The sequence below is a fragment of the Canis lupus genome, chromosome 5 (assembly GCF_011100685.1).
Source record: "Canis lupus familiaris isolate Mischka breed German Shepherd chromosome 5, alternate assembly UU_Cfam_GSD_1.0, whole genome shotgun sequence".
Taxonomy (NCBI): domain Eukaryota; kingdom Metazoa; phylum Chordata; class Mammalia; order Carnivora; family Canidae; genus Canis; species Canis lupus.
In genome coordinates this window covers 68,832,007-68,846,255 of record NC_049226.1, presented here as the reverse complement: position 1 = coordinate 68,846,255, position 14,249 = coordinate 68,832,007, and the positions used below count along the sequence as shown (strand labels likewise).

Below are 14,249 nucleotides of genomic sequence, written 5' to 3'. Positions count from 1 at the left end.
GGCTCTGGAAAGCCCGGGGTGGACAGGGATGAGCGGGGCCCACACCCACATGCAGCTCAGGAGCCAGAGCTATAGGGGCTGTGAGGCTCCCCTAGCCTGCCCTTCTTCTTACTCCAGGGTGGGATACGGAGGCTCCGCTGGGGAAAGGACTTGTCTGGGCCCACGGGGGGCTGGACTCACCCCAGGACCCTGCCAGTCTGATGCGTAACTCCCCAGCGTGGTCCCTGGGAGCGTCCCGGCCTCTAAGGAGGGCATAATGGCTGGCCCTGCTCTGTGCCCCTGGCCAGGCTCCCTGGCCCTCTGGCCTCCCTGCTGCCCTTCCTCCTGCTCAAGCCTGGCCTGGAATAATCTTTCCACTTCTAGATCAGCTAAGAGGTTGCACTTCCTTTAAAAAAAAAAAAATGCTTTTGCAATAAAAACATAACCACACATAGAAAAGGAAGACAACTCACCCCAACCCCATGCCTGTACCCATCACTGTCCCGTTTGGGGGTCCTTCCCCCCATCCTCCTCCACCTTGTTTCCTGTTCCATCATGACCACACTGCACACGTCTGACCTTCCTGGAGGAAAAAGCCCAATCACTGAACAAATGAATTCCAGCCCCTGCTCATCCTGGGGAGCAAAGCAGCAAGTTCCCCGGTGCTCCAGGGGGGGTGGGTGCAGGGTTGCCACTTGGGTGGTGGCTGACCTTGTGTGACCCTGTTCCCTCCGACCCCAGGTGCCATGACACAGGCTGGTCGTCCCCACCCAGCAACTCAGTTTCACAAAGACTTTGTGTCCCTGCAGACTTGGCAGGAAGATACCCAGGCTAGTGTGGGGATGTGTCAACAGAGCGACAGGAACTGAAATTTTAATCGTAGACATACTTTTATATTTCACTTTCAAATTTAACGTTCAGGCATAAGGGTTTCACATGGTGAAGACAGCGTTTGCAACTGTCTTTTACGGGGCCACATAATATTCCCCATCAAGCACATCTGCTCCTGCTCCTGTGCGCCGGGCCACACCCACGGCAGCCACACTCCCTGCCCTCCTGGTGCCGCCAGGACTCCAAAGCCCCCCTACCCCCAGTCCTGCGGCTTTGCTTCTTAGAAAGAACCCTAGATGTCGCACCTTAGGACCGTTCTCTGGAACAGTTTTTACTCAGAGAGGGGAAAGTGACAAACCCACAGAAAGCAGAGTTCCAGTTTCAGGAGCAGACCGGCGGGCTGGGCTGCGTGGCGTGGCCTTGGGGGATGCGATGTGAGTTGGTGCTACTGTTGGTCCTGTTGGGTGTCATGTAGGATTCTCTGTGTTTTTTAAATTGAGAGAGAGAGAGAGAGAGAGAGAGAGACAAGCAGACCCCACACTGAGTGCAGAGTCCAGTGCAGGGTTCGAAACCCAAGAGTCAGGCACTCACCGACTGCGCCACCCAGGCGCCCCACGTAGGATCGCCCTTAACAACACGTCCGTGGTTAGAGTAGGTAACGCGTCCCAGGTCACCCAGGTAGACGGAGGAGCTGAGATCATGCCGAAGCCCGTAGCTCAGGCACCTGGAGACGCTGGCCCTGCGGTCATTGCCCTGGGAGGAGCAGCAGTAAAAGTGAAAACAAGAGTAGCAAGCCCGATAATAACAGTCTGCTGCGGCTGTGCGTGCAGGGGACTATGCCCAGTGCTTTGCACGGGTTGTTTTGAAGTGAACCTGTTGGTTGAAATACAGTCTTTCCTAGAGGAAAGTGCATGACTCCAGCGCACACAGGTGGTTGCAGTGCCTCAAAGTGCACACACCTGCACCGCAGCTGCCCAGAAGCAAGAACTAGGCCCCCTGCCCCCCGCAGCCCTGCTCTTACCGTCCCCATCACGGCCCCCTTCCTCCCACCCCGGGGGAGCCACTCTCTACCGCCAACTCCGTAGAGCAGCCTTACCTGTTTCCGAGCTTGGGGGAGATGGAAGCCTAGCACCTTCGTGTAGATGCGTAATTAGTCTTTGGAGGTAGGACCAGTGGCTGACTCTTCCCTGCCACCCACCACCTGGCAGCTTCTATCCTAAGATTTCTGTGCACATCACAGCCGACCCTCAACAGCCGCGTGAAATCGCTCTGTCACCACCATCATCCCCGTGTGCAAATGAGGAAACTGAGGCATGGAGTGTTTCAGGCACGTAGCTCACCAGCAGGATTTGAACCCAGGCCACCTGGCTTTAGAGACCACAGTCTCAACCCCACCCTACTGAGGAACCTGCATTAGTTCTGTTTCACACATGACGAGCTGCAGGCTCCGAGGGGGTAAACTAAGTCCCACAGCGGGGGAGGCAGAGCCACAGTCCAGCCGCCGGCCTGGTCACCCCCAACTGTGGCCCTCCACCCCAGGTCTGCTCTCTGACACCCGCCCCCCTGAATCCTTCCCTTCAGAGGTCTTCGTAACAGCCGAGCCACGGCTGGGGACATCGCTCACTACTACAGGGACTACGTGACCAAGAAGGGCCTGGGTCACAACTTTGTGTCCGGTGCCGTGGTCACGGCCGTGGAGTGGGGGACACCTGTGTCTGGTGGCTCCGGGGCTCCGGCCCCCAGCCCCCTCTTCCAGGTGAGCGGCGTCCTGACCACGGAGGACCAGAGCCAGCAGCCCTTCTCCCTATGTGCCCGCAACGTGGTCCTGGCCACGGGCACGTCCGACAGCCCGGCGCGCCTGGGCATCCCCGGGGAGGCCCTGCCCTTCGTCCACTACGAGCTTTCGGCCCTGGAGGCGGCCACAAGGGCCGGAACGGTGACCCCGGCCTCGGACCCTGTCCTCATCGTCGGCGCTGGGCTGTCGGCCGCCGACGCGGTCCTCTACGCCCGCCACTACAACATCCCCGTGATCCACGCCTTCCGCCGCTCCGTGGATGACCCCGGCCTGGTCTTCAACCAGCTGCCCAAGATGCTGTACCCCGAGTACCACAAGGTGCATCAGATGATGCGGGAGCAGTCCATCCTGTCGCCCAGCCCCTACGAGGGCTACCGCAGCCTCCCCGAGCACCAGCTGCTGCTCCTCAAGGAGGACCGCCAGGCCGTGTTCCGGGACGCCCAGGGCCTCCAGAAGGTCTTTGGCGTTGCCCTGGTGCTGGTGCTCATCGGCTCCCACCCGGACCTGTCCTTCCTCCCCGGGGCCGGCGCCAACCTGGCCGTGGACCCCGACCTACCACTGAGCGCCAAAAGGAACCCCATCGACGTGGACCCTTTTACTTACCAGAGCACCCAGCAGGAGGGCCTGTACGCCGTGGGGCCCCTGGCTGGGGACAACTTTGTGCGGTTTGTGCAGGGTGGGGCCCTGGCAGTGGCCAGCTCCCTGCTGAGGAAGGAGGCCAGGAAGCCGCCCTAGCACCTGGCCTGGCATCCTCGTACCCAGGCCCTAAAGAGGAAGGGAGATGACCACGGCCCTGCTGGACGCCCCAGTGAGGGAAGGGGGCCTCTCCTGGCAGGAGACAGGAGGGGCCGTGAGCCCAGGCGACGGGCCTCTTGGATGAAGAGGAGTGGGGAGCCCAGGCTGCCGGGACTCAGACTAGTACCAGGGTGGGAACAGATGCTGCAGGCCAGGGGGGGCAGTGATTTAGGGTGAAAGCTGCTGGTAAGAGCTGGGGTCACCAGGGCCAGCTGAGCCAAGAGGACTCCAGGCTCTACTGCTTCCAGAATCAGGTTCCAATTAAACCCAGTACCTGCCTCCACTCCCGTGTCTGAGGATTCTGTGTGTGGGGAGGGGGCTGGGTGCCCCGGGAAGCACAGGGCCATGTGGGAGGTCCTTGGGATGGGGAGTTTTGTGATAAGGGATGGTGTCCAAGTCTGGGTACAGCTGTGTTAGGGACGTGAGGGGAGGGTGTGTGGGGGGAAGGGTATGCTGGGGGGGCCTTCACAGCCCTGCCCACCCCTCCAGCCTGGCCCCTGACTGTCTCCCACGCTCCCTCCTGGTCTCACTGTCTCTTCAGTCCTTCATGCTCCCTCAGCTCGCGCCGGCCACAGGGCCTTTGCAGGGGCGGGTCTCCCACCCAGGACACTTTACTCTTCTCTCTAACTCCTCTTCCATTGCGGTCACCTAAGGGCCACTTCCTCCAGGCAGCCTCCTCCGTCACCAGGGCAGTCCCGTTGGTGGCCCAAGGTTCCCGGGCGTTCAGAAGTAATAGTTCGTTTGTCTACGGAATCGCTCCCGCAGCCGACTCTGCCCACTTGGACGTAGGTTCCAGGAGGCCGAGGACAGCCACCCCCGCCCCCCCGCAGTCCCATTAGTGGAACCCAGCACCTGGCACGGGCCCTCACTCATCCTTTGGACAGGTGGATGGTGGTGGGTGGGGCGTGAGGGGAAGAGGGTGCTGGGGCGCCGGCCGGGCGCTCGGCTGCGGCAGGGTTGGGGGGCTCGCAGGCCCCGGGCGGGCGGGCGGGCGGGCGGGGGAGGCCGAGCGCGGGGGCGCCGGTTCCTGGAGCTGCCGCCAGCAGGGGGCGCCCCGGGCTCGCCGGACACCTGCGCTCCGGCCCCTGCGTCGGCGCCGCGGGGGGGCCTCGGGGGCTCCGGGAGGGGGCGGCCCCGGGCGAGGCCCGCCCGCGCAGCCCGACGCCCCGACCCCAGGCCTCCCGGGCGCCCCTTCCGTGCGCGGGCTGGGTCCGGGCCCGCAGCGCCCCCCGCGGTTGGCCCCTGCCGCGGCGCCGGGGCGGGGCGGGGCGGGGCGGGGCGGGGGACGCGGGCACGTGGCCGGGGTCCGGGCGAGCGCCCCCCCCGCGGTGGCCGCGGCCGCGGGGCCGAGGGAGGCGGGGCGGGGCGGCGGGGCGGGGAGGGGGCGCGCGGGGGCGGGCCGCGGGCCGGGCGGGGGTCGGCGGGCTTCCGGGCGGCGCGGGCGGGCGGGCGGGCGGGCGCGATGTGCGAGCGGGCGGCGCGCCTGTGCAGGGCCGGCGCGCACAGGCTGCTCCGGGAGCCGCCGCCGCAGGGCCGGGCGCTGGGCGGGCTGCTGCGCTGGGTGGGCGCCAGGATGGGCGAGCCCCGGGCGCCGCTCGCCCCCGCCGCCCCCGCCGCCCCCGGCCCCGCCGCCCCCGGCCCCGGCTCCCCGCGCGGGGGCACCGCGGTCATCCTGGACGTGAGTACGCGCCGGCGGCCCCCGGACCCCGCGCCCGCCCCGCGCCCCCGCCCCGCGCCCCCGCCCCGCGCCCCCGACCCGCGACCCCGCGCCCGCACGCCCCTCCCCTGCCCCCACGCCCCTCCCGCCCCGGCTCGGGATCCCCACCTGCCTGCTCCGAGCCGCGACCCTTCGACCCGGCCACCGCCCCCCTCCCTCGGTCCCGGCTGCGCCCTCGCCCCACCCTCCCCCTCCCGCCCCTGCCGCCTCCCGCCCCCTCCTCTCCACCCCGCCCCAGTCACTACTTCTCCGAGACCCCCTCCCGCCCGGCCCCAGGCTCCGGTGCCCCGACCCATCCTGGCCGCGGACCCGGAGCCCGCGTGTTCCCGCCCCAAAGCCCCCTCCCCGCAGCCAGCAGCTCTTGGAAAGCGAAGCCCCCTCCTGTCCCCCCTCTCAGCGGATCGGGGCCACCCCCGTCTGCGGAGCCTGGACCCTCCAGCCTGAGCCGCGTCAGCCCTTCAGCCCTTCACGCCCGGGGTGGCTCAACCCCCACCCATCCGCCCGGGAGCCGAGCCACCCCCCTCTGGGAAGCCCACCTCCCCCCGCTCCCCCGCCCTCTCCCCAGGAGTGGGAGGAAGCTTCTGCAGGGCGGACCGCTGGGGGAGGGGGCGTCGGGGAGGGCGAGGCGGTGGGGGCCCTGCCCCGGGCACCACCCCACCTCCCGACAGCCTGGCCGCGGCCACAGGACGTGCTTGTCCCGGGGAGGGTCCTGGGCTCCTGGGGCTTCTGGGACAGTTGTGTCTGCAGGTCTGATTGTTAGGGGGAGCGTGGATCTCCTCTCCCCCTTCCTTCCTCTCTCCTGGAACCCACAGTTGGCCCTGGGCAGAGAGGGCTGGGCAGGGAAGGGGGAGCTGGGCGGTGGGGTGCTGGAGGCTGCCCCCAGAGACATGCAGGCACGCGCACACGCACACACACTCTTGCACAGCCAGATCCTCTCTCAGGTCCCCCACAGAGTTCGTGCGGGGAAAACCGGGGCCACCCTTGCAGGGAAGCCCTGTCCAGACCCTTCCCGTTCCCAGCAGTGCGGGCAGGAGGCTCGGGGTCCTCCTGGTGCGGGTGCGGGTGCGCTCCGAGACTCCTCTATCTAGGAGATGGAGCGATGAGTGGGGGTGGGGAGCGGACTCCTGGAGCCACCTTAGGTGGTCTGCACCATTCACTTGCTTGGCGTGGCCAGTGTGGGCACCTGCGGGGGGGACCCCAGCCCCAGAGAACTTTGCAGTGGGGAGCTGGGGTGTGGAGTGCCCAGGCGGGCAATGGGTGCTCTGCTAGTCTCCCTTCTGCCCCAGCCACGGCAGCTCCTGCTCGAGCACCCCCAGCTAGGGTTTCAGCTGAGGGAAGAGGGGGGTGATGTGTAGGAAGCCCTTTCTGAGCTGCTGCTTCAGTTTGTCACAGTCTCGAGTACTTGAAGGGATGGGGGGGACATCTGTCCTTGGCCCCAGGGCAAGCACCAAAGGTCAGATGGTCAGAGGGGTTAGTGCCTCCCCCTGCTCCTTCTGTTCACCTGTGGCTCACCTTCTTCTAAAAATACCAGGAGGACTTATCTGGTCTCAGCTCAGGTTTGGGGGGGGTGGCTGTCACTCCCCCATCCCTCCCCCACCCCCTCCCCATGCAGCCAGAACCTGGCACCTGCAGCTGGCTTTCTGAGCTCTTCACGGCCTGCTTCCACCCACTCCCCCACCTGAAAAATAATCCAGTGCTGCCCCTGGCTGGCCCAGTTGCCAGGCCTGGAGGTTCCCTTAGCAGACCTCTCTGTTGACACTAAACCAACCTCCGTGGGGGGAAATCGGGGCTCCCACGGGCTTCCGAGAGGGGTGCAGCGGTATGAGGCGTGTGGTTGTGTCCGTGGGACACAGATTCCCATTGTGTGACTGAGCGTAGCACAGTGGGTGAGGCCGCGTGGACTGCTGGCTCTGCAAGCACACCCGCAAGCATGTGGATCGGTGTGAGCGTGTGTGTCCACGTGTGTGTGCGCATGTCGGCACAGAAGAAGAGTGGGTGCTGCTTCCTCGCAGGCGCCTGGGAAGGCTGTGCCTGAAGCATCCCTCCTGCCCTGGATCCCAGCGGGGGCCTCCTGGGGGAGGGGCTGCTCAGCTTCCCAGGTCCCCCTGCACCACCCCCAGGCGTGGGATCTCAAGATGAGTTGGGAGTCACTGGAGGGCGCCTGCCCCTCTGGGGCCCAGGCTGACTCCACTTCTCTTCTCTGCAGATTTTCCGCCGGGCGGACAAAAATGGTGAGTTTCCCTCCCAGGCTGTCCCCTGAACAAGGTCCTGGCTCTTTCTATCCTCACGCTTCGGGGGCAGGGACCCGGGCTTGGGACATGGACCGCCTTGTACGTGATGGTTTCTGAAGTCAAGAAAGCCGAATCCTGGCTCTGCCCTGTGCCTCAGTTTCCCTGTCTCACAGTGGAATTACACATAGTTCCTGCTTGGTAGGGATGCCACAGGGATTCAAGGAGTTGGTGTCTGTGATGCCAGGATGTCTTGCACATAGTAGGTGCTTGGTGTACTTCAGCCCTCATGCCGCTGGGCTGGAGCAGCCCGGGTAGGGGGTGCCTAGGGAGCACCCTTGAAGGAAGCCCTCAGCCTCACTCCAGGCCCTGCCCAGTCCCTGGCACAGGTCTTCCTCACCACCACCTAATATACTCGGTGCTGTTGCTCCTGTCCTGATGATTCCGTAGTGGCCCAGAGGGTGTCAGTGACTTGCTCAGGGTCACCCAACTGCCTGAAGGCTGTGGAGCTTGTGCTGCAGACGCCTGGACCTTTCCCCACGTCAGGCATCCTCCCCAATCATGTGAGCGGCACATGGTCATGGCCACTAAGTTCATGACACGGCACCTCTCCTGACTTCAACAATCTCCCCCGTACAAGGAAGGTGGAGACCTGAGAATGACCACGTTTCCCAACGCCCCCCAAGCCTGACAGTTGCAACAAGGAGCAGCACAAATTCATGTAAACACCGTGGTCCTTATTCCTGGGGCCAGAGCAGCTCTCCGTGGGCTTTAGCCAAGACAGTCCCTCTGCAGGCCTCAGGCTTCTCATCTCTAAGTGGGGTGCTAACGCTTAACCTGCCTGTTTTCTTGGCTCTTGGGAAAATGTAGGGAGGAGATGTGAGCAGGTGGGGAGCAGATGGCCCTGGGGCCCAGCACCTCTCCTGCATGGCTGGAGGTGATGGTGGCAGCGCTAACCTGGGTCCCCAGCACCCTGTCCCTCTGACCCTGGGGGTTACTGCTGACCCTTCCCCCACCCCGGTGTTGAGAGCTAGAACATGAGGCCTTGGGGGCTGGGGGTACATAAGCCTGGCCTGGAATCAGGGCCTCAGGGTCTCTATCCCTTGCCCCCTTGCCTCCCAGGTCTCTTGGGACACGGGACTCTCAGCAGCAGTTCCATTTGGAGCAGGAAGGAGGGAGAGGGATGTGGGGGGCCTTCAGTGACCTCGAGAAGCAGTTGTGGCCTCTAGGCCCAAACAGCCTCTGAGCTTCAAGCAGGGGGCCGAGGGGCTTCATCCCTGACACGGGCGTCTCTGTGGCATCTTCAGAGCGCAGCCACCAGGGGCTGTGTGGTCACCTTCACCTGCTGGCCAGGCCCCCTGGGCAGATCGTGAGCCCCTGGCCAGTAGGAATCGGAGCTTGTCACTGTCATGGGCCTGATGCCCGGCACCCAGTGGGTCCTCAGCCAGCGTCTGTAGGCTTCCAGGTACCAGGTCTGTTCCTCGCTGAGCGCGGCTGTGCACGGCCACGGGGTGCAGCGTGAGTCTGGCCGGGGGCCCCCCCACGGTGGCTGTCCACACGGCCGTGTCTCTGTGGTACTGCTGGACATACGGCACGTGTGGACCTGGGTGCCTCATGCACCTGCTTGTTGTGGGAGGTGTGGGTGGCGCACTGGCCTCCCTTCAGGCACAGATGGGGACTCCTCCTCGTCACCTGTTGCCCTGTCAGAGGCCGTGTTTCTACCCCCTGAGCACAGCTGTGGAGGTCCCTCGACGTGGCTCTGCAGCCCCCACAGAGGCTGGGCCCGTCCTCCTGGACTTCAGGCCTTCCCAGCCACCGCGAGGACCCCTGGGAGGCTGTCACCAGGGTTGATGTGGGCATGTGATGTGGGTTCCAGGGGAGCTTCCGGGGCCTGTAAGCAGGTGGAATCCCTTCTCTGTCACAGGGACTGCCGCGTTCGAGTCCTGGCACTGACACTTGCCAGCTCTGTGACCTCAGGCCTCAGTCTCCCCATCTGTAAGTGGGCATGATGACGCCGGGACCTCTCTCAGAGGGCCCTGGTGGAGCTAGCACGGAGTCCAGGCACTCGTGCCACCTGTGGGCTCGGACACCATGGTTTGCCAACAGGTTTTGGGTTCCCACCTGTGCTCCCTGGGGAGTTGCTGTGTCTGGGGGGGCTGCCAGCGGCCACCGAGCACCCACTCATCGACCTCATTGGGGCTTTACGGTGCTACTGCTGGGATCAGAAGCATCACCCTCTTTCTAGAGATGACAAAAGCCAGGCCCAGAGCTCGCAGGTGCAGGACTGCAGATCCTTGGCTGGGGAGCCACACAGGCAGTTCTGATGCCGCCCGGCCCCATTTGAGAACGCGTGTGGGTTGGGGGTTAGGAAGTAGGTGTGGACGCAGGTGCAGCCAAAGCTGCACACAGCGCGCACACACTGAGCAGTTTAACACAGATGGGTGCCCGCCCTGCCCCAGGCACCCACAGGAGCGACCCGGGGGTGCAAGGTGGGGTGTGGCCTCCTGGACAAGCTTCTGGGATCCCAGGGCCAGGCACTCGGGTCTGGCCTGTGCTGGCAGCTCCCAGGGCTCGGGTTTCTTCATTGAGATAGCCCCGTCGTCACTCCTATGGGAGGCTGGGGGTCAGGGTCTGCCCACGCCTGGGGCATGAAGCCCAGACGGTGGCATGTGGCGTCCAGCGGAAGGCTGAGCGCCAGAGTGCATGTCTCTCCAGGGACATGGACATGCAGACTCCTGGCATTTGAAAGGTCACCGTGACAGAGGCTGAGCTCATGCTAATTAGCGAAGACACCTGCAAACGCTCCTCAGGTCCTTGCTGGGAGGGAGGGGCGCCAGGCCTGCTCCTCTGATGCTACAGAGGCCTGGGTAGGAGATGTTACTTCCCTCATTAGCGGATCTGGGTTCATTAGGGCTGTGGTAGGACATTCAAGGTAAATGTCAGCCGAGAGGACTGTGCTCGGGAGGCCGGGTGGGCGTCCCAACGCCTGCTCTCCGGAGGGCAGAGGGGATGGAGGAACCTGGAGGCCGGAGGAGCTGGAAGCAGAGAGATCCCCTGCCCCCCCCCCCCCCCCCCCCCGCGCTGTGCCCGTGGCCGCCGTGACCAATCAATCACCGCCGCTTCCACTGAGTGCAGGCATGGCCTCAGCTCTTGCACACAGCCCTGGGCGGGGGGGGGGGGGGGGGGGGGGGGGGGGGGTTAGGGGGCGCGGTGGGGGTCTTCTGGCCAGAAGACTCTGCCCCGGGTTGGCGTGAGAGCATGGGCTTGGGGGCCCGTTGGCTGAGGTTCTAACACCAGTTGTGATACCTTTAGCGGTTCTGTGCCTCGGTTTACCGCTCCGTGAAATGGGAGTCTTGTGAAAATTGCGTAGAAAGAGGCCCACGTGTCGTCCGTGATTCTCCGTGGTGCTTCCTTGTTTTTCTCAGCAGTCTTGTCAGAGGAAACCAGGGAAGCGTCCTCTTTTTCACAGACTAGAAAGAGCCAGCGGAGAACTTGCGTACTACGCAGCTGGTACCGGGAAGTCCTTTCCACGTGGTCTTTTCTGGGTGTGCAGGGGCGGGGCGGGGCGGCTGTGTCTGGGGACAGGGGACTCTTGTATTTGAGACTTACAAACCCATTTCCCTCTGTGACTCTGAAAGTGGAGCCCGGATGTGAGGCAGCGGGGAGTTTGCACATTCATATCTCCCCCTCCCCGCCCCTGACACCGTGTGCCTGCTGGGCCAGAGGGGAGACGGGGCGGGAAACCGAGGCAAGGTGCAAGGCTGTCCCTCCGCTGAGCTTCTACTTCCGCTCTACTGGGAGCCCCTGCAGAGCTTGTGGGAGCAGAGCTAGATCATCCCGAGCCTTTAAAATACAAGAATGGGGGCGCCTGGCTGGCTCCGTTGGTTGAGCGTCGACTCTTGATTTCAGCTCAGGTCGTGATCTCGGGGTCCTGGGATCAAGGTTCGTGCAATAAGGAGTCTGCTGGAGATTCTCTCCCTCTGCCCAATCCCTCCTCCCTCCTGACCAGGAAGGGGCATCTCTTTCTAATCCACACAGGGGTGCCACGTGGGCTTGTAGGGACTTTGATTGCAGAGTGGCTGGAATAGAAGGGGGTCTGTGCTGAGGGGCTGGGGGCTTCCTTCCCTCTGACTCCCACGGCCCCCACCCCACAGGTGTGGCTCCTTTAAGGAGCAGCGGGAGCTGGGCTGAGATGGTTGAGGAGGGGGTGGTGGAGGTCCTTGCAGGAGCTCGGCAGGTGTGCCCAGGTGGAAGGAAGTTGCTGAGGCTGAGGGTGGAAGTGTGGGGTCTGCCTCTCCCAGAGTCACTGCCCTTCCGCTGTGAGCCCCTCCCTCAGTGACCACCCGCCCCCAGCCCAGGAGACTGCCCCACACACACAAATGCTGGTGCCCAGGGGTCCTGCGTGTGGACGGAGAAGAGGTGCAACAGAGGATGGGACCGTGCTGGGCCCTGGGCAGCCTGGATGCCTCCCTCCCTTGCAGTTTGGCGTCTTCACGGTTGGGTCTCTGGCGGGGTGGGAACTCCCTGCCAAGTGTCGGCAGCTGTTGCTGCCGCATGAAGGTCTGGGCTCGAAAGTTTGTCCTGAGGAAGGGGCAGAGGGGAAGGGGGTGTCCCTCCCCCAAGTCAGGACCTGGGTGCTGGAGTTGGAGAGCATGCAAGTATGGGGGTGGGTGGGCACTTGGAAGCAAGGGAGAATGGCCATCACACCCCGTGGCCTCCGTGCAGTGCTGCCTTAAACCGCACCCAGCTGCAGGTGGTCGGCAGGTGAGGAGAGAGGCGCACCTGCCGGAACAGGTGCTCTCCCGTAGTTGAGCGCATCAGGGACGAGCGCCCCAGCAAACTCGCTGCTGCTTGTGGTGGTTGCCGGTTTGGGGATTATCTGTAAGTGGGTGTTGAGGTGTGGGTCTGGGAATTAGCCAGATAAGTCGGCGATATTCTGTGAACTAGAGTTTCCTCATTTAGTTGGGCATTCGCTGGGCGGACGGAGATGATCTGGCCGGAGTTTATCTGTTGATTTGGAAATTGTCTGGATTTGGGGGACGTCTTATCTCTTAGACACCAGCTGCTCTACCTTCTTCCTCCCTACTTTGCAGACGATGGGAAGTTGTCCTTGGAGGAATTCCAGCTCTTTTTCGCAGATGGCGTCCTCAATGAGAAGGAACTGGAGGATCTCTTTCACACCATCGACTCTGACAACACCAAGTGAGCGAAGCCCTGGTCGCTGGGGCGTCCAGGGGGTCTGGGGAGGACCGTCTTTCCCCTCAGCTAGGGCATCAGTCTCTCCTTCCCACTTCCCTGGAGGAACAGGAGATCCAGAACATCCCCACACTCACTGATCCGAAAGTCGGATCTGTTTGGCCCCCACTGGCCGGGGTGACCTGGGAAGTGGGCAGTTGGCATTGCTTTGGCAGTTTGTCCTTCCTGAGCACACGTGGCTAAGAAGGGACAGACCCTCGATCCTGCAGCACGAACACAGGGAAAGTTGGCCTCCACCTTCTGCCGACTCAGCCTAGCTCTGACCCCGGCACCTGGTGCTCCTCCGCAGTCCGACCTGAACTCCGTGACCTTGACCTCACGGCTCCTGTCTTAAACCAGACTGACCAGATACAATCCTAGCTCTGACTTTAACCTCACTCCTCTGTATCTAGCTAAACCCCACTGTAACCCCTGGAACTTGCATCTCAGAGCTAAAAACTCTGGCCTAAGCCATCCCTAAGTCACGCAAAGTGCTCATTCTATTGTTCTACTCACAGGTATGCGACCCCACGACCTCACCCCCTGCCCCCCACCCCCACAGGATTCCCAAAGCAGGATGAGGCCCAGCCCCCTTCTCTGCCCCTCAGTGGGTCACCTTCCTCGGGCCCACACAGGCCCACTGGGAACCAGAGTTCCGAGGGTGCTGCTTGGAGCAGATTTGATGAGTTGGGGTCCCCTGAGACAGGCTGGAGGTGGTCTGGACAAGATGCTGCCTCCAGACCTGCTTGCAAGGGACACAGCACAATCAGTGATGGCCTGGACCAGAGGTTGGGACCGAGAGTGTCCTGGGAGGCACAGGCTGGGGACCAGGGTGGGCAGGTGTCCCTGTCCGGGGAAGGCCACTTGAAACTGCTTCCTGCCCTTCCTGCCGTAGACCCAGTGAAGGGCTTTGCTTCTGCAAACAGATGGAGGTTTCTGAGTGGTTCCTGCAGCGCCCCCAGGGAGCTCTGAAAGGGCTAAGCACAAGCCTCTTGGTTTACTCATTTTCATGGTGCCTTTTGTGTTGAGCCAGCTGGGCAGGTGGGAAAGGAGGCTTTGGTTGGAGAGTTTAACCAATGAGTGTGTGACCTCACAGAAGGTCAGAATTCTAAAGACTTTAGTATTATCCTCTCCAGCATCCCCATTCATTCTTTGGGATGCTGAACAGGCTTTTTGCCCAGAACAGTTCATATGGATCAGAAAGTACTAGTAAAATCCTAGTTTAAGCACAATTAAACAAGCTTCCTTTCTGCAGGACTTATCAGAATATCTAATATGTGATGTGAATTGGAGGAAGCTCCAAGACAGAGCTTCCAAAGCCTCTGAATGTAGAAGCATCTTACTGAACTCGGGGTTCCAGGAGCTCTCTAACCCAGGGCAGCCCCTCCTCTCTCAGGGAACTGTGGCCCAGAAAGGGCCAGGTTATCAGAACCTGCACAGACACTCAGGTCCCCGGCATCTGATGCTAGCACCCTGCACTACTATGTCTCTGTTCTGAGGCTGCTACACGCAGCTTCTCCAGCATGGGTGGCATTCTGGTGCCCAGTCTCCTCCGAGGAAGGACATTATCCTCTTGCGTTGTAGGAATGGGGATGAGGAGGGCTGTCCCAGGACCCAAAGGTAGGGAGGCCCCGGGGCAGCCTACACTGGTCTTGGGCCCCCCACCTTC

At 62.8% G+C, this 14,249-nt stretch overlaps 2 protein-coding genes and 1 long non-coding RNA gene across 9 annotated transcripts in view; 2 read left to right on the top strand and 1 right to left on the bottom strand.

Moving 5' to 3' along the window:
- OSGIN1 (oxidative stress induced growth inhibitor 1) overlaps positions 1-3,683 on the top strand; it is a 33,920-nt gene extending 30,237 nt beyond the window's left edge. For 3 of the 4 annotated variants that reach the window (XM_038538168.1, XM_038538170.1, XM_038538169.1), the window contains one exon: positions 2,392-3,683. In XM_038538168.1, coding sequence (XP_038394096.1) covers positions 2,392-3,340 — 949 coding nt within the window. In that variant the 3' untranslated portion in view covers positions 3,341-3,683. Of the gene's footprint in view, positions 1-2,018; positions 2,138-2,391 lie in introns of all 4 variants that reach the window. The other variant, XM_038538171.1, reaches the window with a different exon arrangement.
- LOC119871933 lies at positions 508-2,748 on the bottom strand. Its single transcript, XR_005360006.1, has 3 exons — positions 1,907-2,748; positions 1,402-1,563; positions 508-1,291 (listed from the first exon to the last, which is right to left on the bottom strand). It is a non-coding gene; the product is annotated as an uncharacterized LOC119871933 (long non-coding RNA).
- A 1,179-nt stretch (positions 3,684-4,862) lies between the features above and the next one.
- Positions 4,863-14,249, top strand: part of NECAB2 (N-terminal EF-hand calcium binding protein 2) — a 29,389-nt gene continuing 20,002 nt past the window's right edge. For 2 of the 4 annotated variants that reach the window (XM_038538166.1, XM_038538164.1), the window contains exons 1-3: positions 4,863-5,078; positions 7,324-7,348; positions 12,439-12,547. In XM_038538166.1, the coding sequence (XP_038394094.1) occupies positions 4,863-5,078; positions 7,324-7,348; positions 12,439-12,547 (350 nt within the window). Of the gene's footprint in view, positions 5,079-7,323; positions 7,349-9,180; positions 9,341-12,438; positions 12,548-14,249 lie in introns of those variants that run through there. The other 2 variants (XM_038538165.1, XM_038538167.1) reach the window with 2 other exon arrangements.